This window comes from Leuciscus leuciscus (genome assembly GCF_965113295.1).
Source record: "Leuciscus leuciscus genome assembly, chromosome: 10".
NCBI classification, from domain to species: Eukaryota; Metazoa; Chordata; class Actinopteri; order Cypriniformes; family Leuciscidae; genus Leuciscus; species Leuciscus leuciscus.
The window spans coordinates 3,537,481-3,561,007 of NC_138734.1; the positions used below are offsets into that span (position 1 = coordinate 3,537,481).

The 23,527-nt window shown below is 38.4% G+C and overlaps 1 protein-coding gene across 1 annotated transcript; it reads left to right on the forward strand.

The window, feature by feature from the left end:
- Positions 1-6,190: 6,190 nt before the first annotated feature.
- On the forward strand, positions 6,191-22,006 carry LOC309508209 (uncharacterized protein; the record flags this gene model as incomplete). Its single annotated transcript, XM_082182728.1, has 4 exons — positions 6,191-6,525; positions 12,111-12,181; positions 14,002-14,281; positions 21,751-22,006. The coding sequence occupies exons 1-4, from the start codon at positions 6,329-6,331 to the stop codon at positions 22,004-22,006; spliced, it is 804 nt and encodes a 267-aa protein (XP_082038854.1). The 5' UTR covers positions 6,191-6,328.
- Between the last annotated feature and the right edge of the window lie 1,521 nt (positions 22,007-23,527).

Sequence of the window (23,527 nt, forward strand, 5' to 3'; positions counted from 1 at the left end):
TGCCCTTCCAATTTTTGTCCTTGTTTTTGCATGGGCCGGTTGCAGTCTCTTTTTTTTTTGGTGGCCAAAGTCTTTTTGTCTTTTGTCCGAAGTCTTTTGCATTGTACAACTAATTTAAACCAGTTGTCACTGGTGATTGTTGTTTGAACCTTTCTGGATCCGCCATCAAATTGATAAGTTTAATTATATCAAGTGCTGTGAGAAAAAGCTATAAATCTCCAGCATCCTCACACTCATAGCCGACTAGCCGAGACTCTTCTTTATGTGTATAGATGTGACGTAATGACGCAAACACATGCTAGAATTTCCCGCGGAAATCCACCAGTACCACTGGAGTTAAAAACATTATTACAAGCTTACCGTTGTGAATCGAGCTACGGCAAGCAGAGAGTTTTGAACACTGGCTGGTTATGTATTTGCTCAAAAATTAATTGACCCAAAAAAGTTACGAACTGCAGCTTTAAATAAAATAACCCTGATGTCACACTAAGGATATCGTTTTTGTACATTTGTCACTTTCTCTTATATTCTCTCTAAGACAGCCTATGATTTCCACATCCTTAACTAATGACATGACAACCCTTTACAACACAAGGGCACCCTGACAACACACACACACACACACACACACACACACACACACTATAGCACATGCATCTTTCACTGCCTAAAATAACTGCAAGTCCTTTTCCTTCATTACAGAAGCAAGAAATTCCCTGAAGCTAAATGTGAAAAGCACATTAAGGAAAATACGATTCCTGGATCTCTGAGTGTTAGTATGAGCAAGCAACACACACATTTTCTTCATGAAATTGAAACTGTAATTTCCATAATGAGATTGTGCTGTTATGTAATTCAACAGTATTATGCAGACGCATTATGTTTAATCCAATCACACACACACACACACACACACACACACACACACACACACACACACACACACACACACACACACACACACACACACACACACACACACACACACACACACACACACACACACACACAGCAATATCAGTTCAAGACAAGCATTTAAACAAGCAAAAAGTGTCCCAAAGCATTTCCCACGCGTGAGTGTGTGTGTGTGTGTGTGTGTGTGTGTGTGTGTGTGTGTGTGTGTGTGTGTGTGTGTGTGTGTGTGTGTGTGTGTGTGTGTGTGTGTGTGTGTGTGTGTGTGTGTGTGTGTGTGTGTGTGTGTGTGTGTGTGTGTGTGTCCAAGCCTATATGTAACTAACCTCACGACTGCTTGCACAGTTTCTGACAACAAGAACACAGAATGATATTGCTTTTTTTTACGAAAGTTCAATAAACAAGTTACTATTAAGTAAAATTTCATTTAATATTGATTATCATATTAAGTAACAGAGTGGAATTTCAGACAGAATACACAACAGCAGAACACACTGTCTCTGTGTTTCGTTCTTCAACGATTCAGTGTTAGAAACAAATCGGTAGAGCAAATAATGCAATGATATAAAAGAACTAATCATATAAACTTGGAATTCTTTCTCATGGTCTCATAGACAAATGTGTATTTATATAAATTCAAAATGATTATGTGTCTCTGCCATCTGACAGCAGCTTCAGTCAGTTCTCATTATAACTGATACTGATGAGAGAAATGTATATATTAATAGAATTAAACAGATAATAAAATAATTGTCCTTATTGGTGAATGCAAATACACTTATTTCAACTTATTATTGTGGTGCACTGACTATTTTTACAGTAACAATTTCAGATGATCAATCTTCCTTTTTTTTTTTAAAGGGACAGTGAACATTAATTAACATTCATGAATGTAAATGTACCCAAATGTACTATTATTGCCTTTATTGTCATTGCATTTAACAATATTAGACCTAAAAACTAGAGACTTTTGTGTGTGTGTGTGTGTGTGTGTGTGTGTGTGTGTGTGTGTGTGTGTGTGTGTGTGTGTGTGTGTGTGTGTGTGTGTGTGTGTGTGTGTGTGTGTGTGTGTGTGTGTGTGTGTGTGTGTGTGTGTGTGTGTGTGTGTGTGTGTGTGTTGGTTCTCTGGAAAAACTACATTAAAAAAGGTGTAGTTGCAGCATTTGAGTTAAATTTTTCCTTATGGTCTACCTCCATCTGTCTTCGTCCTGTCCTCTACTGACCCCTGGGTTATATAACACTGACCTCTGACCTCTAATTACTTCTAGAGTGCTTCTAGTGCTCATTAGGAACGTGTCCAGGTAAGTGCAAAGTGGCAACTCTACTGTAATTGCCCATTATAACATTTCAGACCTATTTGGCGCCTCGCTCCTCTTCTCCCCGGCTCTCTGAGGCCTTGTGCAATTATTTCTGTGTCAGGCTTTATCAGAGGAAAGTCTCTTGTGTTGAAGCACAGCCTGGGCTACAGGGCTCAAGCTTTCTGCACTGGAAGCAGGAATTAAACTCTCCTTCAGAAGTCCCGAAGGTCTGAGAGAGCAGATGGTGTTACGAGGGGTCTCGGGGCCAGAAAACACCCGGCCCTTGTGGAAATCAAGTGCGCTTAATTGTGCTGTATGTGCACTTGCAGTGAACTTCAAATCTGAACGGTTTATTTAAAAAAAAAAATTTAATTGCTTATATTAATTAAATAAAAAGTGCACTTAAAGAGATACTCTCTCACGATTAGTATAGCACACTTAAGCACATTATGTAATAATGCAAAATCAAAACTTTTAAAGTACATTTTAAATCATGTTATAATCTTCTTTTCTCGTGCTTTAAAGTAGTACACTTATGATGATGTGTTGACCAACATACTAAAGCACATTTTTAACTGCAGTGCGTTTTCGATATTACAATTAAAGTTAATATATTGTAAATGTACTGAATTGCATCTTTATCATTACAAATATGTAATAACATTAGAAGTTTTAATAGAAATAATGTTTAGTTTAACAGAAGTAATTATGAAATTGTATAAAGATGTACTGAAGTACAAGTGGGTCAAAAACATTTAAAATTTAATGTAAAAATAAAATCATATTTTATTATTTATTAATTACACTTAAGTACACTTTTATAAAGTCCTTACGTGGGTCGAAAAACATATTTTATTATTTATTTTGTAACAATAAGTAACACTTAAGTATATTCGTCTAAAGTAAATATAAGTTGGAAAATGGACACTTAAGTACACTTAAGTTAAAAAACGAATTGCCTTTAATATGAATGTAAACTATAATAATTTTTTTCCATTTAATTCTAAATAACATGCAAAAACATTACGTTCAGTTCACACTTTAAAGTATATAAAAAGTACACTTCTTTTTCACAAAGAAAGTCTTATATATGAGGAGCCTTTTAGTGCTTAAATCAAACTTCATTCACGCACACACATATGAAACGCTTGCATACACATATATAAGTAGTACTTATAACTTCACTGTCATTATGAGCTCTTGAGGACAATTCAATGCTTTTCCAAAGGGCAAGAATACTATCGCTCCATCAAACTCGTCCATCATAATCCTTCTTGCTGTAATGAAGATAAATGACTTGTTCCTCCATCAGTCTTCATGTCTGCATTGAGTGAGGAAAGCGTATCGTTCTGCTCTCTCAGACTGATCTCTCCAGTCCATTATCTGAAGTGTGATCGGATCCTCTCTGAGAGGACTTTATAAAGAAGAGACATGCAGTCGTACAGACACTGAAGAAGAAACATGAATGAGACGTGCAGTCGAGAGTCACTGAAGAGCGGAAACACATAAGAGTGTAACAGATAGGAGAACTATGGGTCAGGAGGACGTGATTTAGGTCAAATAACATGTGTGTGTGTGTGTGTGTGTGTGTGTGTGTGTGTGTGTGTGTGTGTGTGTGTGTGTGTGTGTGTGTCCAATACAAATTGGAGGATAACTCATCTCATCAGGAAACATTTATAACTATTTTATGATTTATTAGCATATTCTTTTACCTATGTGTGGGACTGAATCCATTTGAATTTGCCATCAGTTCATCAAAATGTATAGATAGATAGATAGACTTTTATTGCAGAGAGTCATGGTCCATACTTCATAGAAAACAACAGACGGCACAAAATTAAAACACATCACATTAAATACATATATAAAAAAAAAAAAAAAGATTCTATCCTTTCAGAAGACAGTCATACCAGTGTCTCCAAAGTTTAGATGTGTAGCGTATGGCGCTATATTCAGTGTTAGTCAATATCATGATGACACTATTTCCAGACTCATTAAGTCGACAAATGAAATTATACATTGTGTTTCTCAAAACAGCCTTCAGTGTGTTAACTCCAGCAGACACAAACATGTCACTGGCACTAGTCCATCTCGGCTTTTTTAACAATAGTCTTAGTGCATCATTATAAGCCACTTGTAGTTTTTGAAGGCTGGCTTTCTTGTAGTTCCACCAGAGATTTGCTGTGTACAGTGAAGTACAATATGCTTTGAATTAAGTTATTTTAAATAGAACTGAGACTGCCATATATGACTATATAAATCTATATAGTTTGATTAATGTAATATCAGTAGATTTATGTCATGTGACAACAATAAAGGATAAGTTCTATTCTATTTTATGATTCAGTTTCTTTCTTTCTTTCTTTCTTTCTTTCTTTCTTTCTTTCTTTCTTTCTTTCTTTCTTTCTTTCTTTCTTTCTTTCTTTCTTTCTTTCTTTCTTTCTTTCTTTCCTGTTCTGTCTAGTGAAACATTAACTTTGATTGTTAGTGCCATCTAGTGAATATGAAGCACAACAGCACAAATATAATCGGGGTCTCTTGTAAATGAAGAGCTGGAATATTTATTAAAGTGTTTGCACGCTTAAATATTATTAGTGATAATCTAAATTAAAGAATGAATTTATGAATTTTAACAAATATATTATGTAATATATAAATTGACACTTTTTGTGTCAGTCAAATAATTTTGTGTCATATATTTCAGGGCAGTCAATTCAAAACTGAATGGAATATTTAATAGACAGATCATTTCATGCTATAATGCTTGATCTACAGAAACTGAGTCAGAGTAATCTTTTAATAATAAAGGTTATTCTTTTCCCTTCGAAAGTTCCATGAAGAACCTTTAAAATCCATGGAACCACTAAAGGTTCTTTAGACAAATCAAATGTTCTTCACACACACACAACCTTTTTTATTTTAAGAACTGTTGACTGGAAGGTTATTTGGGGAACCAAAATGCTTGTTCTGTGACATCACTGAAAAACAAAAACAAAAAACTTTGGGACTTTCCCTGTTGGGAACCTGATGCATGGTATGAAGACGGGAATATTTGCTCTGTCACAGGAACAGACGTTCATGAGGTCACAGGGTATATTCTGCATTATTGGGGTCTCTGCTCATCCTCAGTCTTCTAGTGGTGGTGTTGGTGTATTTACACCCATGTGTGAAGAGAAGTGCATTACACCCCACCACTAACCTTCAGACATCTGGACGTCCTGACTGCCCTGGACAGTGTGTTTGCTTCGGTGATGATCGTATTTCCCATGCAGAGCTTTGTGTTTTATTTGCCTTTTTTTATTAAAGTGTTTGGATGCATAGTTGTGACTGACAAAGTAAATGAAGTTTAGGCTGATCATAGTGTTTTTGTTTTTTCTTGGATAGAAATCATATCAGCTATAGGTTATATAGCTATAGGTTCCTTATGCAAACATAGGAGTGTATTTTAATTTAACAAAGTGAACTTTACCATATTATTCTAAAGGCACTTTCTTCTAAAATTAAATCAGGAAATATTACAGTTGTTTCCTTTTTTCCTTTATTCATGTTAATCTAAATAATAAAGACCTTAATGACATCATTTTCTAGGAAGTGACATCATTTTGGAGGGAAAAATTCAAGCACAAACTTGAATTCCGTGATGTAGCCTAAAAGTATCTTTATTGTGGACAACCATATAAAGGCATTTATTTTACATAAGCTTTTGAGCATGCAGCATGTGTACCAATTTTGTTGTAATATTTGTAAATATTGTTTTTTAATTATGTAAATAAATAATTAAAAGCGTGTTGTAGTATCTTTTTTAATTTTTTTTTACGCATGGTTTGTAAGTGTTTATCTATCTGCCACACTCCCGCACTGCTGCTTCAGTCTGAGCTCTGATTGGCTGTGTCTCCTGGCTGCAAAACAGACTTCACTCTGATTGGCCCAAAGTTTGTTCACGCATCTCTTTCATTGATGTGAGTCAGTGTGCGGTCAGCAGCGCGTCTGGATGGAGAGAATCACTTCAGCTTCACAATGAATGAGGGCCATCAGCGTTGACGGAGCACTGTGCTGGAGTCATTTACTTACTTTCAGAGCAAAACGAATCAGTTGCAACTCACTAGGTCGGAATAACGATGTCAGAACTATGGAGACTGTCATTTTGCATGTCATTTCTTTCCCTGGCGATCGCAAACTCCTCCTCGGTCAGTCATCAGATCATCAGGTCTCCTCAGATGTCTCATGATCTCATCCATCCTCCACAAAGCAGGAGCAAACCGCAGAGACACCGACATCAGAGCAACTCAACGAGAATACAGATAGATGTAAAAGGGTGAGTGTCTTAATTGAAGTCAACTCGAAAGTCTTTACATGACATGTTTGTGGTGATATATTGTGGTTAAATGATTGAATGCATGTGAATATGTGACCTTAAACAACAGTGTGGAAACTAAATAGACCTCTATTAGCCTATAATTAGCATATATATATATATATATATATATATATATATACATATATATATATATATATATATATATATATATATATATATATATATACAGTATTGCTTTTAAATGTAAATTCACACTCTTCAAACTAAAGGTTATTTATTGGCATCTAATTATTCATTAACGAATAATTTTCAGTAAATTTCAAAACTGAAATTAGGTCTATTCGTTAATTTACTCACCCTCGAGCCATTATGGGACCTAAACCTTTATAATGGGAGTGAATAGAGCCTGAGTTTTGGAGGCTCCAAAAAAGCTCATCCATCCATCATAAAAGTAATCCATTACTAAAGTTAATAAAGGCCTTCTGAAGTGAAGCCTTGCTTTTTTGCATGAAAACATCCATATTTCTAACTTTTATAAACTGGTAACGGCCATTCGCGAGTCAGAAGAGTGACCTCTGACCCGACGGCGTAAGCTCAGGTGAGAGTAGACGCCTCTCGCGGTTCAAACAAACAGGGCTTTGCAACAAACTCAAGCTCATCCCACATTTCTCTTTAAAAAATCTCATTTTAGACTTCTAATTCATGCAGTGTTTTGTTTTTCTCAATCCTTTGTGCTTCCGCGTTCGTCAATACGTCATGCGTCAGGTCAGAGGTCACTCTTCAGCCGGAACTAGACTTGCGTACAGACGTTTCTGGAAACCAGTGATTATAGTATATATAAGTTATAAATATGGATATTTTTCTTATAAAAACGCACCGCTTCGCTTCAGAAGGCTTGTATTAACCACTGGAGTCGTATGGAATACTTTTATGATGGATGGATGCACTTTTTTGTGCTTCAAAATCAAAGGTACCGTTCACATTATGAAGCTTGTAAAGATGGACCATAACTCCAAATAATGAAATAATAATGCACTTGGTATTAGATTTTATTTTCTTCTGTTATACTATTGCTTGTAAAGGAGTAACATGTTGTTTCCCTCACCTCACCCTCATCTTGACCTGGCACTGAGACCGTCGTGGTTTTCTCTCTGCCCAGTTTACAGGCCCAGTGAGACTTTACTTCAATCAAAGTTCTTTATAGAACCAGAATGACATGAAAACACTGGCCTGTCTTTTGTTCACATTTGTAACAGTCAGTCAGATGTTTCTCGAGACTCACTCCGGAAGTGTTGATCCTTCAAGCAATGAGAGGAATTCCTGATTATCCTGAAAAGTTGGAGACTTAGTGACTGGTCTTTGTAAGCCATAACAGAGCAGGAAATTACTTACCCTTCTATTCATATTCATTTTGAGGGAGCCAAAACGCCACTGAACCTTTGTAAGAGTTCACCAAGGATGCACTACTGCTCTTCTGTAACAATCCCACCTCCTCTGGACTTCATCGTGCTTTCAGGTCAGCCGAGGACAGTGACTGGAAACACGTCCATCCCGGGGCAATGGGGTTTGGCGGAGGGGGAACATGGTAGTGTTTATTTCAGAGCCCTGGAAGAAGAACCAGCAAGGAAGCAATAGCTGCCATCTCAGTTAACTATAGACCCGATGTAAGGGGCTTTCTCACCGGGTAGTTCTAGGAATAACCACCGGGGTGGTTCCCTGAAAACGAATGGTTCCCTTAGGAACATTTTCCACGTTGCATTCGCGCCGGCAGTACGAACTCTGAAGTGACATAAGCCGCACTTGTTGTGACTTTTATTTTGACAGCACTGAGAACGCCAGAGCCTGAGCATTTTCCGTGTAAAGGTATTAGCATATTAGGTGCTGGTGTTTCGTGTGCGTTCGGCCAATCCGCGAACACTAACGTCACTGGTAATTCCTATAGTGCTGGTTTAGACCGACTCTGGAGTACGAGCAAATATGTTCCTCCTAAAGGAGTTCCTAGAACTAAAATCGTTCCTAGTTCCTGCGGTGCGAACACGCCAAAATCTGGGATCTTCCGCCAATAGTTCTAGGAACTATGAAAAGGTTCCTCCGGTGCAAAAGCTCCCATAGTCCGGCTATGAGTAACCCACTTCTAGCCAAAATAACCTTGAATTTGGGTTATTGCGAGATGTATGATATTCCATCATGTAAGCAAAGTCAACAGTGATTACAAGGTGTTTGGTTTCATTTCTTTGACATGTTCTGTGTGTAGCCTGTTCATGGGTGATGTTTAGATGTCTGTTAAATTTTCACTGACAGCCCAAACTTTGCCTTGTTTTAGCCCATAGACGTCAGGGCTGTGTTCGGACGGCTATTAGACGTCTTTTAAATGTAAAATTGCTTGCTGGAGAAGGAGGGTGATGTTGTGGAGTAATGCTAACAGGCCGACTGCAGGTTCAACAGTTCAGAGCTCATGAAGGCCAAGCGCATAGCTTCATTTCAGAGCGCATCAACAGAGCCTTTCACACCTCGAGATCTCAGAGGGAGACAAAAACATGATTATTTCCTCCTTTTTTGATGGAGGTGCCAAGCAAAGTGGGAGCTTTGTGACGATCCTGCAGTTAACCCACATGTTTGACCTTGAGGACCGCTGTTGAGCTTTTATTGAAGCTTCTCCGTGGCTCTCTGTTACGAGGTGCTGGAAAAAAGAGCCGGGGCCAAGAAGAAAACCATAAACCTTTTTTTTTTTTTTTGCACAAAAGTAAATAACATTTTTGAAATATAAAAGGTTCATTTGTAATCTTTATTTTACGGCCTGTGCTCCCAGTAGTGTTGGAGGTGCAGAGGTTTGCTCGTTTGGAAGATGTAACGTTTTGCTCACTGCCTTGTTTCTTTGCGTTCTGCTCACACAGAGAAAACACAGAGCTGATGGACGGCCTGTAGGCCGAGGGAATGAGACACATGTGGGTGCAAATGCAGCTGGTAAAGAACAGATGTTTTATTCTTTACATGATATCCAAAAGCCAGCCTAATCCTCCTTCAAAATTTGATGATTTTACGTTTTCACAAAAAATGACAGCTCTGTCATCATTTACTCACCCGTATGAGGCTTAACGCCTTTAAGTATAATGCATTATAAAGATATTCATAATGAATATTATAATAATGCATTATATCTTTTTGTACATAATTGTAACCAAAATTAAAATGCATTATAATATTAGCAGATCTGAAATTGGTTGTTTGTCATGCGTTTGCATTATACTTACTAATGTTGTGTTCAATAAGTATTATAATGTGGTTACAATTAATTATGAGATCATAGAATGTACTGTATAAGGTGCATTATTAATATTCTTTTATAATGCATTATATATAAAGGCTTTACGTGAAGTGTTTCCGACTTTTGTTCTACTGTGGAACACAAAAAGAGATATTTAGCAGAATGTCCAAGCTGCTCTTTTCCATACAATGAAAGTGAATGTTGATCACAGCTGTTTCTAGTTCAGATCGATCCACATTCATTGTGTGAAAAAGAGCATCTCTGGAACAACATAAGGGAGTAAATAATGACAGAACTTTCTTTTTTGGTGAACAATTCCTTTAACATGTCCAAATTGTTTTGTTTCTTTTTTAAATATATGAAAAAGTTGTCTGCCGTAGCCATGTGAACAGAATAAACACAGACATCTTTGATAACTATCAGGTCTTGCAGTAATGGGATATTCTCAGCTCTGTAAACATCTCTCACGTCTCATTGGGAATGTATCGTTTAGGTGTCGACTCCACATTAAAACCCAAACTGGGTACAGAAGTCGATGGCAACTTTCCATTCTGTCATTGCAGAAACTTCCCTATTTGGGTCTAATAGGGGCCCAAATGAAGCGTCGAGGCCTTTATTTAGAGATCAGACAGACAGACGGATGGTAAAAGGTCTCAGTGTTATGAGACATCTCAGCACAGCTTCAGTTTGAAGGGATAGTTCAGCCAAAAATCAAAACAATGTCATCATTTACTCACGTCAAGTTGCTCCAAAGCAGTATAGCTTTCTCTTTTACAAAGAAGATTGTACTATTTACTCTTTCATACGCTACAATGAGCACAAGCCTTCAAAAACTCACGCTAGCGAAATAAAAGCTTCATGCGGTTCATTCAACTCGTACTCGTGAGTCATTGAGAATCATTGAGTCAGTGAGTCGAATCAGTCGATTAATGAAAAAATCATTCTGAACTGAATTGTGAACTGAATCTATTGATTTATTGAAAAGATTTGACTAAAAAATTATTTGGATGTTATTGATTATTACATGAACACGCTGAAGACGGGTGGATTCAAGTTTTTAATTGAAAAACAACTTAAAATTTGGTCTGTTCAACACACAAAACTTGGTGGAATACAGCGCTAAAGTCATATTGACTGATACCTATTATTTTTGCATTCTTTTTGATGCTTGAAAGCTTCAGATCTTTCATTGTAAATTCATGCAAAAGCAAACAAACAAACAATCAGAAGAATTCTTCAAAACGCCATATGAGTTTTTAATTGACATGGGGCTAATTTTCAATTTTGCATGAACTATCCCTTTATGGATGCATTTTTTCCTGTTGTCCAGAAGAGAAAGACATTTTTAAATGTGCCATTTTGTATTGTTTCACAAATTAATTTTCATTCATAAATAAAAAAAATAAAAAAATGTTGCAGGCAGCATAACATCAGCAGAGAAGTTTACAGCTCACACATTGATCAAAATGGCTTTATTTAGTGATTGTAGTTAAATCTCAAAGTCTGTGTGCGCTGAGTTAGCTTTGATCCCTCTCCGAAGGTTAAAGGTCATCCTGACCTCCACGTATCCGGGATGGCCCATGCCAGCTCTGTCTCCATCGGCTTACGCTGCACATCATCCCGAGTTCCAACAGAAGCCACACAATAAAGGCACATACTGTAACTAATTAGCTGATCCCAGCCGACGCTACGGGAGGGTCGTGTTTCTGCGCTCTTAAAGCAAGCGTTCAGGATGGGCTTGTGTTAGTGTGCTAATTGCCTTCTCTCGCAAACGCAGCTATATAAACAGATGCGGCCCAGGAGCCTGAAGAAGACTCCTAATCCAGCAAAGTTTACCCACCAGTCGGGACAGCCAACGCCACTGTGGGAAAAACAATATTTCTCATGTGTATGGGCACCGGGAGGACGGAGGCCCGACGAGGGGGGCGTCTATAACAAACTCGCTCCCCCCTTCATTTTTATTCATCGCCGCTATTTGTCCAAGCTGAATACAACACGGGGTGAAGGGTCAGCTTAAACCCAAGGCTATTCACTCAGTCCAATGCATCTTAAGGGGCCCAGGGCCACGGATTGTAAGTCTTTTAAAATCGTGCTTTCAGAAGTGGTTAAAATGTGATTATGCCGGACAGATTGATTTGGCATGGAGCCTGGAAAGGTGAAATGCAAGTGAAAACAATTTTCACTTGTATTTTAAAGACAAGCAGACTCTATGCTTGTGCATTGTGGCATGTGGTGATCTTTACTTTTTTATTTTTGTTCTTGTCACCCTTGATCTCTCCGTCTCTGACACTCTTGATCTCTGTCCGCTTTCCTCCAGGCCCAACGTCTGTGGCACCAGGTGCTGTTATTCATGGCTAGTCAACCCCAAGACCAAGCAGTGCACAAAACGTGAGTATCTTTTCAGGGCCATTCAGATGCTTTTATACATTTCTATTATGTTCTTAGAAAGAGACACTTCTACAGCTGGCAGTGTTGCATCTGGCTCAAATCCTCTTCATTTGTGTGATTCTGAGGCAGTGAACTGAAGTGTCAGGACAGCTGCGAGCTGGACAACTTCATGACCAGAAGCGGAAACATGTACTAAACCACTGATTCTCAAACCCCCCCCTGCACAACACAATATTCATAGGCCCGATATAAAATATTAACAGAACTATCTTTAGTATATAATATATGAACTGTAATACATTACTAAATAAATATTAAAATGTAATATATTATTAAGTTAATTAACCACAGTTCTTTTTATGATTCCAGAAGTTTAAAAAAATTTAAAATAGTTATTGAGGGAATTTTTGTTCAGTCTACATCGTTTTTTTATGATTTTAATAAAGTCAGATTGTATTAATATATATATATATATTTTTTTTTTTTTATGTACACTTGTAAATAATTATAGGATTAATAAGCTGTGACAACATGTGTTTTTACATTGTTTTAACTCATCAAAATAAGTTAAGCAATTTAATGATAAGTTATACAAGGTTTTATATAATCTTTTAAGCCAGTTTAAGGTAATTTAAATTTAAAAATGTTTCAAACATCCAAGTTGATTGTACTATATGTATATATACATACAATCAACTTGGATGTTTAAAACATTTCAATTTAAATTACCTTTAACTGGCTTAAAAAATTTGTTAAATCTTGTATATATATATTTATTATAAAAATATATATTTTATTAATTAGTTATATTTGTAGTGTGTGTGTGTGTGTGTGTGTGTGTGTGTGTGTGTGTGTGTGTGTGTGTGTGTGTGTGTGTGTGTGTGTGTGTGTGTGTGATAATTTGAACAGAAATATAATAAAACTTTAATACAAATAATGGCTTCATCCTGCATCCAGACCCCCTGGTTGAGAATCAGAACGCATGAAGTCACAAAACAAAGCTTGCAGTTTTATGAGATTTAACATTGACATTTACAGTCAGCCAATTCTGATTCTGACTCTGTTTCAATGAAATATGCTGTTATTATTACGTGTTTTATGTCATGCGTTCAGTTTTGAGCAGATGATTATTGATGAAGACCCCTCAGCCTGTGCGTTCCCATCTGACAGGCATTTCATGAAAAAGTTTTGTGTTACTGAATTGAGTCCATATTCAGTTTTCAATTAATGCTCATAAATTCAGGTTGGAGATTAAAATCTGTTCTGAATTTGCTCTGTGCACAGTGTTCATCGTTCCAGTGTGTTATTTGAAAAACTGTTTGCGTCTTTCTATGTTTTATTGATTGATTTTATTAGGCTCATGTGGGTTATATAATATGTTATAGATTTTTATGTATATTACGTTCATGCATCTTACTAACAGCAGTAAAAATGTACTTTATGTCTGTTTATTTGGATGCCTGAACATTATAACAATCTTTTCCTGTAAGTAGGCCAAACCTTTGAATGCCATGTTGAGGCAGCGCCTGAGCTCATACGCACAATTAATCCAGTCCCTCAGTTTACAATTATAATCCACACCTTCCTAATCCTTATGTAGCTAGATTTACCAGCTAATAGCTCACCCCTTGACCCATGTGCTTTTAAAGGGCCAGTGCAACTCAAAATACTTCAACTGGAAATGTGTTGTGCCCCAAAAAAAAAAAAAAAACATCCCCAAAAATTTGATCAGGAAAATAATATAGCTTTAAATGCTATGCAAAGTAGTGGAAAACCATTAATAGAATGGAAAAATTGTTTCTTTGTTGTTCTCCCACTAGCAAGATGTCATCCGCGCTGCCATAATAAAGCAGTGTGTCGCCGGGCGAACATCTGTCAGTGTCGTCCAGGCTTCCACGGCCATCGCTGTGAACATGCTAACGTCAGCCCGACCTCCAGCACCTGGTTTGAGGCACAGCCTGGTCCCATCGAACACTCATACACCACGGCAACAGTTACCATGGCAACGCCTGTATCCACCACCATCCACAGCAACATCTCCACATCTGCCTCCAGCCCAGATGCAAGAAAGATGCACTCATTACGCTGGCAGCCGCCCAGGTGAGTGAACGCTTCAGAAGTGATGTGCTGTACACTATAGTGGTTTGTAAAGTGGCTATATTAGTCAGAAAGTGCTGCTAGCTTACACTGGTAATGGAAAGTCATGCTGAGCATGTTGCATTATGGCATACAGTATTTCATGCAGCGTTGTTTGGGATTTGCCTACAGGAGGCGCTCTCATACTGCATATATACTGTATGCATGCAGATTGCAGATTGTCATATTTTATTGAAGATATTTCTTGTTTATATATAACTGGCTCTTCCTAAACAACCGGTATAACAGTGTTATTGGAGGTTTTTTTCAACTCAGCTTGTCATGTCTGGAGTCTTTCATTTTAAACTTATCAAAATTACTAGGTGTAAACATTTTGTTAAATGGAAAAAATGACATAGTGTGCCTTTAAGTGTTTATAAAACAATCGTTTAAGATTTGCTGCCACAAAGTGGAAAAATTACAGTTAACCGTATGTGTTTTGACTAAAAATACAGATAAAGGTACTGCAATCAAATCACTTTTTCCACCATATCTTACTCAATGTTGAAAATATACATAAAACAGCTAATTAAGTATGCCATTTAAAATATCAAGCACATAAATTAACAAACAGACAAAAAATAAAGCAAGAGAAGGATATAATATAGATAGCAAATAGTTGGTCTAAACATCACTTTTAATTTAAAGAATGGTTTCAAGTGGATTTTTTATTCCAGTTTGTGGACAATCTTTTCTCAAAAGAAACAAATTGTGTGTGTTACTCGGATTTGCCTACAGGAGGCGCTCTCATACTCCAAATTCATATAGCCATCCGACTCTACTTCACTCACTGCCAGCACAAGACTGTGTGAAGTAACGACTATGAAAAGTAAGTGTAGTAAGTGGGAAGAATACTTCAGTACTTAAATCTTCTTGAAGGATTCTTCTTGTTTACTAAAGGATTGTAAATCCATCCATGTGGTAAACAGCTGTTACGTCTGTATACACTGATGTTACGTATATACTTTCTTTCTTTATACAGAGACCTTAAGTAACCCTTATCTTCTCACAGCTCGCTCTCCACCCTGAAATGAAAAATAACGCTATCTCTAATCTCACCTAATGTTTTTCCAAGGTGGATAATGTGGAGTAGAAGATGTACTGCTCACTCTCAAACTGACATATGTATTTTAACTGGCTGACCCATGGGCAGATGCTTCTTTTATATTGTATTCAGATGACAGAGGATGCAAAAGAACTAAAGGTTGTGAAGAAAAGTGTTATGATTGGAGAGCCACACCTCATCTGATCTCAGATTGATGGAGCAACGAATGCCATAAAGTTAAGAAGTCTTGCCCTTGTTGGAAGACTCTGATCAGAGCTTTGATATTCAAGATGGAATATATTTACTCACGAAAGTGTATATGCGGTCATGGTTAAGAAATAGTTTATGACACACCAAGGTCTCATCTTGCAACATCTTGATTTAGATGTTTTTATGGTGAATAAAAGACAAGAAAAGTGTTTAGCTTATTGTGTAATGTGAGGGTTTTCACAAGGAGATCCACAAAACAACAACAGTTTGTTGGTGAATTATCCAAAGTAATAATAAACAAACACACAAAATGTGTTGAAAAGTGTTTGAATTGTGTGGGAAATCTTGTGGCGATTTCAGTTTGCATGATAATATTGCCTGTCAGAGAATAATCTATTTTAAGACACTAGTTTTCCTCCAATACAGTTAAATTAGAACTTATTTAACAATATAATTAATAGTACTGGAATCTGGAATTTTTAAAGTCCCCCTGTAGTGAAAATCAAGTTTTTAATGATGTTTATGTGTCTATGTGGTGTTTTTAATATGCTTCAAGACAAACCATGTGTAAATTCATAAGTCGACACCATTGCTGAGTATTTTCTCCTTAAAACTGCAGTGAACCAAAGACAGTCTCAAAAACACGGTTTGAAATCACTGGTGTTTCTGACGTCACAAACTACCTTGTAACCAATCAGATCAACGTGTGATCGTCAACCAGTGGATCTCTGAGCTGAGTGAGTGAGTGAGGGGAGGCGGGGCTCATTTGCATATTCATAGAACAGCATATACGAAAAAATTTATACGGAAAAATATGTCATTTTGGTGATCAAAGATGAGTTTTAAGGGATAAAATGATTGACTACAGGGGACTTTAACTTTGGGAAAATCCCTTTATATTATCGGTATCTAATACCATTTTCAATACCACAGGGAAAATATTTGCCACAACATTAAGGACAAAACATTTGAACAGTATCTAAATTCATTGACCATAATCTATTGTCTTAACTAAAACTCTGCTATCTGAGATTCTTCAGGCCTGATAGCTGAGTGGGATTATATAATAATACTAATAATAATCTCTAAAACAGGAATATATTACTATTGTAAAACAAACACTGTAAAATAAAAAAGGAAAATTATTTCAAAATAAGTATGTTAAGTGTAAAATTACTATACCGATGCTTTATTGTTTTCACTTGCAAGAGTTAAACCCTCAATTTTTTATTTATCAAAAAAAACTAAATCTGTATTTTGGCAACTTAATTTACAGTTTGGTTTTGTGTCCTAGTTTGAGAGATTTACTGCCTTTTTTTTAGGTCAATTAGACCCTCTCAGACTGTTGAGCAAGTCCTCTGGTGAACCTAAGCTTGGGAAGGAAGGGCCTGCCCTGTGGAAACAGTTCTCGCACAATAGACTATTGAAAGACTCCATTATGGGTCATTTTCAATGATCTACCTGATGGGCCAATGTTGCATACACACTCTGTGCTGACAGCCCTGCAATTTCCCCATCTTTCAACAGTTTTTATATCACATTCAATGTGTGAACTAGATTTGTCAGATAAGTCCTCAGTGTTTGAAAGTCCCGAGGCCTGGCAACTAAACCCAGAATTGCTAAAGCAAGCAAGTTCTGCTTTTATTTCCATGGCTTTTCAAGTAAGATATGAATGCTTACATTTGTCCGCTATGAAAGGAATGTGCTCTACATATGTATTTTAGAAACCTCTTTGTCTGAAATGTTGTCTAAAAGGTAGTAAATCATCACAATGGGGTTTATAGGAAATGTCCCAAGTTTGTTAGCTGTTTAAGGGATTTTTCTATAGCATAAAATAAATTAAAGAATGTAAATATTAGTGCACCACAAAAACAGAAATATGACGTGGTTCTTTTGTTGACAATCCAAAAAGAATATTGCACTTGGATGAACTAATTTCATTTTTTGATTCAGAGACATTGTCTACATTTGAAAAATAGAGTATGTGACTGATTATCATTATGGTTCAATTTGCTGGAGCTCAGTGCAAATCTAGGAGTACCACAGGGCTCTGTATTAGGACCTATCCAGTTGTTCTATATCATGGTTTTCTGTGAATGAGTCCTCTCTCAAATCGTCTCCTATGGCGCCTAGGGTGTTTATGTTGAGTGAGTGTGTGTATAACACATGCAGAGTTGGGAAGGTTGCATGTAAAATGGAAATGGCCATATGCATGTTTTATAGGCTGTTTGCTGTTGACCTAAACTCACGTCAGCTTGTTTTCACTGTAAATTATCTCTGTTTGGGAAAATGAGCTCATGCTCAAAAGTCCATGCCAAAAAGGTTTTCCACATGTGCATCTGCTTGGGCACACAATTGTACAGGAAACCAATGCAAGAATAAATTTGGTAACGTCTCTCTGTTGGCTGTGGAGTTCTTTTCATTATTTTAGTGGACCATTAAAGGGATACTCCACCGAAAAATGAAAATTCTGTCATCATATACTCACCCTCATGTTGTTTCAAACCTGTATTCATTTCTTTCTTTTGCTGAACAGAAAGGAAGATATCTAGAATAATGTCAGTAACCAGACAGTTTTAGAGACCATTGACTTCCATAGTATATTTTTTTCCTACTATGGAAGTCAATGGTATCTAAAACTGTCTGGTTACTCACATTCTTAAATAAAGTAGAATAGTTGACATTTATACAGCCATACTGTACAAGACACCTTAGTTTGTGATGCTTGATTATGTTGTTCGCTGGAAATTATTTACATTTACATAAAAAATACATACTTTGATCTTTATAAGTATTGCAATATATCCATCTCCATCCATCTTCTTCCGATTATCCGGGGCCGTGTCATGGGGGCAGCAGTCTAAGCAGAGACACCCAGACTTCCCTCTCCCTAGACACTTCCTCCAGCTCTTCCAGAGGAATTCCGAGGTGTTCCCAGGCCAGCGGGGAGACATAATCCCCACAGCGTGTCCTAAGTCTTCCCCTGGGGTCTCCTCCCGGTGGGACACTCCCAAATCACCTCCCTGGGAAGGCGTCCAGGAGGCATCCGGAATAGATGCCCGAGCCACCTGAGCTGGCTCCTCTCGATGTGGAGGAACAGCGGCTCTACTCTGAGCTCCTCCCGAGTGACCGAGCTTCTCATCTCTAAGGGAGCGCCCAGTCACTCTGCGGATAAAGCTCATTTCGGCTGCCTGTATCCAGGATCTTGTCCTTTCAGTCATGAACTGTGTGTATAGAGTAGGTGAGAGTAGGAACATAGATCGACCGGTAAATCGAGAGCTTTGCCTTGCAGCTCAGCTCCTTCTTCACCACGACAGACCGGTACATCGACCGCATTACTGCAGAAGCTGCACCGATCCATCTGTTTATCTCCCGTTCTATCCTTCCCTTGTGTACAAGACCACAAGATACTTGAACTCCTCCATTTGAGGCAGGAACTCTCTACCAACCTGAAGTAAGCAAGCCACCCTTTTCCGACTGAGAACCATGGCCTCGGACTTGGAGGCGCTGATTCTCATCCCAGCCGCTTCACACTCGGCTGCAAACCGTCCCAGTGCACGCTGCAGGTCCTGGTCTGATGAGGCCAACATGACAACATCATCCGCAAAAAGCAGAGACGAAATCGTGTGGTCCCCAAACCGGACACCCTCTGGCCCCTGGCTGCGCCTAGAAATTCTGTCCATAAAAATTATGAACAGAACCGGCGACAAAGGTCAGCCCTGCCGGAGTCCAACCTGCACCGGGAACAAGTCTGACTTGTTTGTTTGTTTGTTTGTTTGTATACTTTATTGTCCTTTTTAAGGAAATTTGTCTTGGACTCAAAGCTGCATTGATACACAACATATACATACATACATACACATATACACACACAACCAATAAAAAGCTACAAATATTAACAGCATCAACGGTCCCTCTTCCCACCATATAGGCAAATTGAAAATGGATCCAATAATGAATTTACACTACAGTCCCTCTTCCCACCATATAGGCAAATTGAAAATGAATCCAATAATGAATTTACACTACATTTCAACACGACTACGTTACTACATCTTGCTATTTAACATATTAATAGATACAGGAATAAATGACTTTTTGTAACGGTTGCTCTTACACAATGGGACTCTATACCGTCTCCCTGATGGCAGAAGCTGATACTCTGGGAATAAAACATGGCTTGAATCACTTACTATTGTCTGTGCATTTTTAAAAATCAACGATTCGTAAATTGATTGAAGTGATGAGTACTCTCTTACACCCATAACTTTCATTGCAATTTTCACAAGACGAGCAAGCTGTGATTTTAATTGGACCGAAAGATTGCCATACCAAGTTTGCATCCCATAATTCAAAAGACTACCTAAAACAGCGTAATAGAATAATTGCATAATTCTCTGATTTACACCAAACAGCCTAAGTCGTCTCAAAAAATACAAGCGTTGTTGAAATTTTGAACAGATATAATCAATGTGGGCTTTCCAAGTAAATGACCGATCAATGACCACACCTAGATACTTATAGGTATCCACCTGCTCAATGATATTATCATAGATGATAACTGGGCTATAATCACCTAATCTTTTTGGATCTATTATCATTTCCTTCGTTTTTGATACATTTACGATAAGATGATTTACATTACACCAACGCACAAAATTCGTCCGGCAATGCGAACCAAGCTCCAGCTCCGGTCGTACAGGGACTGGACAGCCCCTAACAGAGGGCCCCGGACCCCATACTCCCAGAGCACCCTCCACAATTGCAATATATTTCTTTAAAATGTCTATAACTGTCTATACTTATTCTAGTTTGTACAGAGGGTGTTTTTACTAGTGCTGCTTTTATTTCTTCTGAACTTTTAACTGTGGATTTATTTTTGCATTTTAAAGGTGCCCTAGAATGGATTATTTTATTATTTTATAATGTTTCCTAGTGTGCCCTTATAATGTTAGTTTGTTTTTTAGATCAAAATTTGTTATAATTTAGAAATAAAAGGCATATTTCCTAGCCTGATTTTATCCTTTGATTTGAACACTCAGTTTGAAGGGGCGTGTCTGCTGTGAGACTTCAGTGTAAACGCCCTCTGCTGTGATTGGCTGACATGCTTGCATATGAAATATCTGGCATTAAATGTAGAGCTATCAGGAAAACTTTTACTATTACAGCTTTTATACGTTTTTACTATTACAGCTATCGGGATTAATAAATCGTGGGAAGTTTTTTAAGTATTTAGATCTATTCCCATCACATAAAAGGTTGCAGTGAGCATTGAGCAGATGACAGTCTGTTGATTGCGTGAATGAAGATCTTATCACTGCAACGCGATTTACTGATGCATAAATAGTGTTGAACGACTTTGAGAGAAAGATTATCTGTCTGAATTTGAACAATTACACATCAGAAATTCACATAACCCACTGGTTCTCCAGAGGCTCGGATGAAGGAGCTAAAAAATATATGTTTGTGTTCATTTGTACATCCAAACACTGAGCAACTGCCATGCTTCGTTCGCTCGTTTGCAAGCCACAATGTCTCTCGAGTAAAAAAACAATATCGCGCTGGATCTAAATAACACAGTGTAAATTACCGTTAGTAAAATCACTACTTACCGCTTGCGGGAATATAACGTTAGTTGAAATTGCCCCCTTCGTCAGTATGAGACGCCGAGAGAAGCCTGGCTGCTTGATATTGTTCCAGGTTAGAAAAAAAGTCCGCGGTGAAATGGGCAGAGCAACTAACAACTTCGAATTAAACTGTAGCGGTATCCGATTATATATAGATAGATTATAGATAGATCTGCCATTTTCCCTATGATCCTCCTCCTGCTTGTTTCTTCACCTGCAGAACTTCTGATGATTTGGCTGTGCAGTTTCGCCTGGCACTGAGCATGGGCTTGCATATGCAAATTTTTGGAGGCGTACATATTAATGATCCCAACTGTTGCGTCACAGTTGGTGTTATGTGGAGATTCGCCTGTTTTTCAGGGGTGTTTTTCAAAAACGAGATTTAAATAAGAAAGAGAAAACTATGGTGTTTGAGACTCACTGTATGTCATGTCCATGTACTGAACTCTTGTTATTTAACTATGCCAAGATAAATTCAATTTCACATTCTAGGGCACCTTTAAAGGGCTTTCTCATCATCCATAGGTTTTTTATTTTGCTTTGTGTTGCAGCTTAAAAGAGGCCGAGTCAGTCCTGTTGAAGAGAGCGCTGTCCAGTGGAACTGGTGGAGAGAAGATCACGAGTGCTATACTGAAATACATTGAATCAGAGCGAAGCAGACTGGAGTCTTCATCATCTTCTGGAGAAACCAAACTCTCCAGCACCAAAACCTTCCAGACTCAACGTGGCCAGTACACACTCCTTTACACAGCAGGTCAGTCCAAGCCGGGGAGAATCATATCCTTCACTGTTGAACATTTCAAATGAGATCCTGTTAATACTTAAATGGTTTCTTAGACTGCAATGAGATTAAATTAAGAGCAAATTAGATCTAAAAAAAAAGTGTCTGAAATCAAATGTCATAAATTTCTTTATGATATCAAAAATATCCAAACAATCTGACTGTATGTTTCACATTTTGATGTTTAGCTCTACGGTCTTACAGTATATCAACAATTGATTTATTAATGTTTATTTTCTTTATGTGTATTCAGATTTTTATTTTAGGAAAAACATCTGAGACAAAGTTGAGCCTCAAATGAAGCATAAGTGAACTCCTTTTTGTCTCCTGGGTTATGAAAGCGCAACCACTGAGCAATGCAGTTTTCCTCTGGCTGACAAGCATCTTTTAGCTTTTTGAAATGTAGCAAAACTGTTAAAGGAGAAATCTGCGTATGGATGTCTCATGCATAGAGTAACGTCTCGGTTACGTATGTAACCCTCGTTCCCTGAGTAGGGAACGGAGACGTTACGTCGGATGACGACGAATGGGGTTTCGCTTAGAAAGCCTATCATCTTCGAGTATATAAAACGAGCCTATGGCAAGGAAATGCCATGGGTCTGCGGAATTTGCATTGCGTAACTCCGCCCCACCCTGGGGGTATATAAGGAAGTACGCTGGCAACATGCAGATATGTCTTCGCTGAGGAGCCGAGACTGAACTCAGGCGTTCCAGCGGTACAGCGGAAGTGGCAGGGAGATGTAACGTCTCCGTTCCCTACTCAGGGAACGAGGGTTACATACGTAACCGAGACGTTCCCTTTCGTAGTCACTCCGAGTTACGTCGGATGACGACGAATGGGGTTCCCAGTGTAATCACGCCACCTCTCGACTGTCTTCCAGTGCCCTGCGTAGTCTGAGCTCCCTGTCGTGAGACTGGCACGGACGAAGGACTCCTACTTAACACAGGAATACCAAGGTACACTGGGAAGCATATCTCAGTGGAAATATGCAATCATGCCCAACCCGAAGGGGTGGACTTGGAATACACATATGACCCCGAGGGGCTGCATATGGAGAAACACTGGGGTGTCCAGCCGCAGGTGGAATATTTCAACCCCAGGGGTGACAAGGTGGCTTGCCAAAGTGGAAATACAGTGGAAATACACATGTGGGGGTCGCCCGGAGGGGGAACCATGCACATGGAGGCACCTAGCCAAGCGCGAAAGCTGCCGGTGGCATAACTCTGGCGTTGACGTCGTCAGTGCTGGAGGAGACTCAGGGCTTATTAGGCTCACCTGAGGAAAATATCGCACGTATCCCGTCCGTGGAGAGGAATGGCGAGCAAGCGAAGACACCTGAGCAGAATCTAATAACGGCTAGTTGAAGCGAGTACATGAGAAGAAACTGGCTCCACTCAGAGATTATAGAATCTCGCGAATGTGTTAGGTGTCGCCCAGCCTGCAGCTCTGCAGATGTCTGTTAGCGAGGCGCCATGCGCTAGAGCCCAAGAGGATGCCACACTCCGGGTGGAGTGGGCCGTCACACCAAGGGGGCATGGTCGACCTT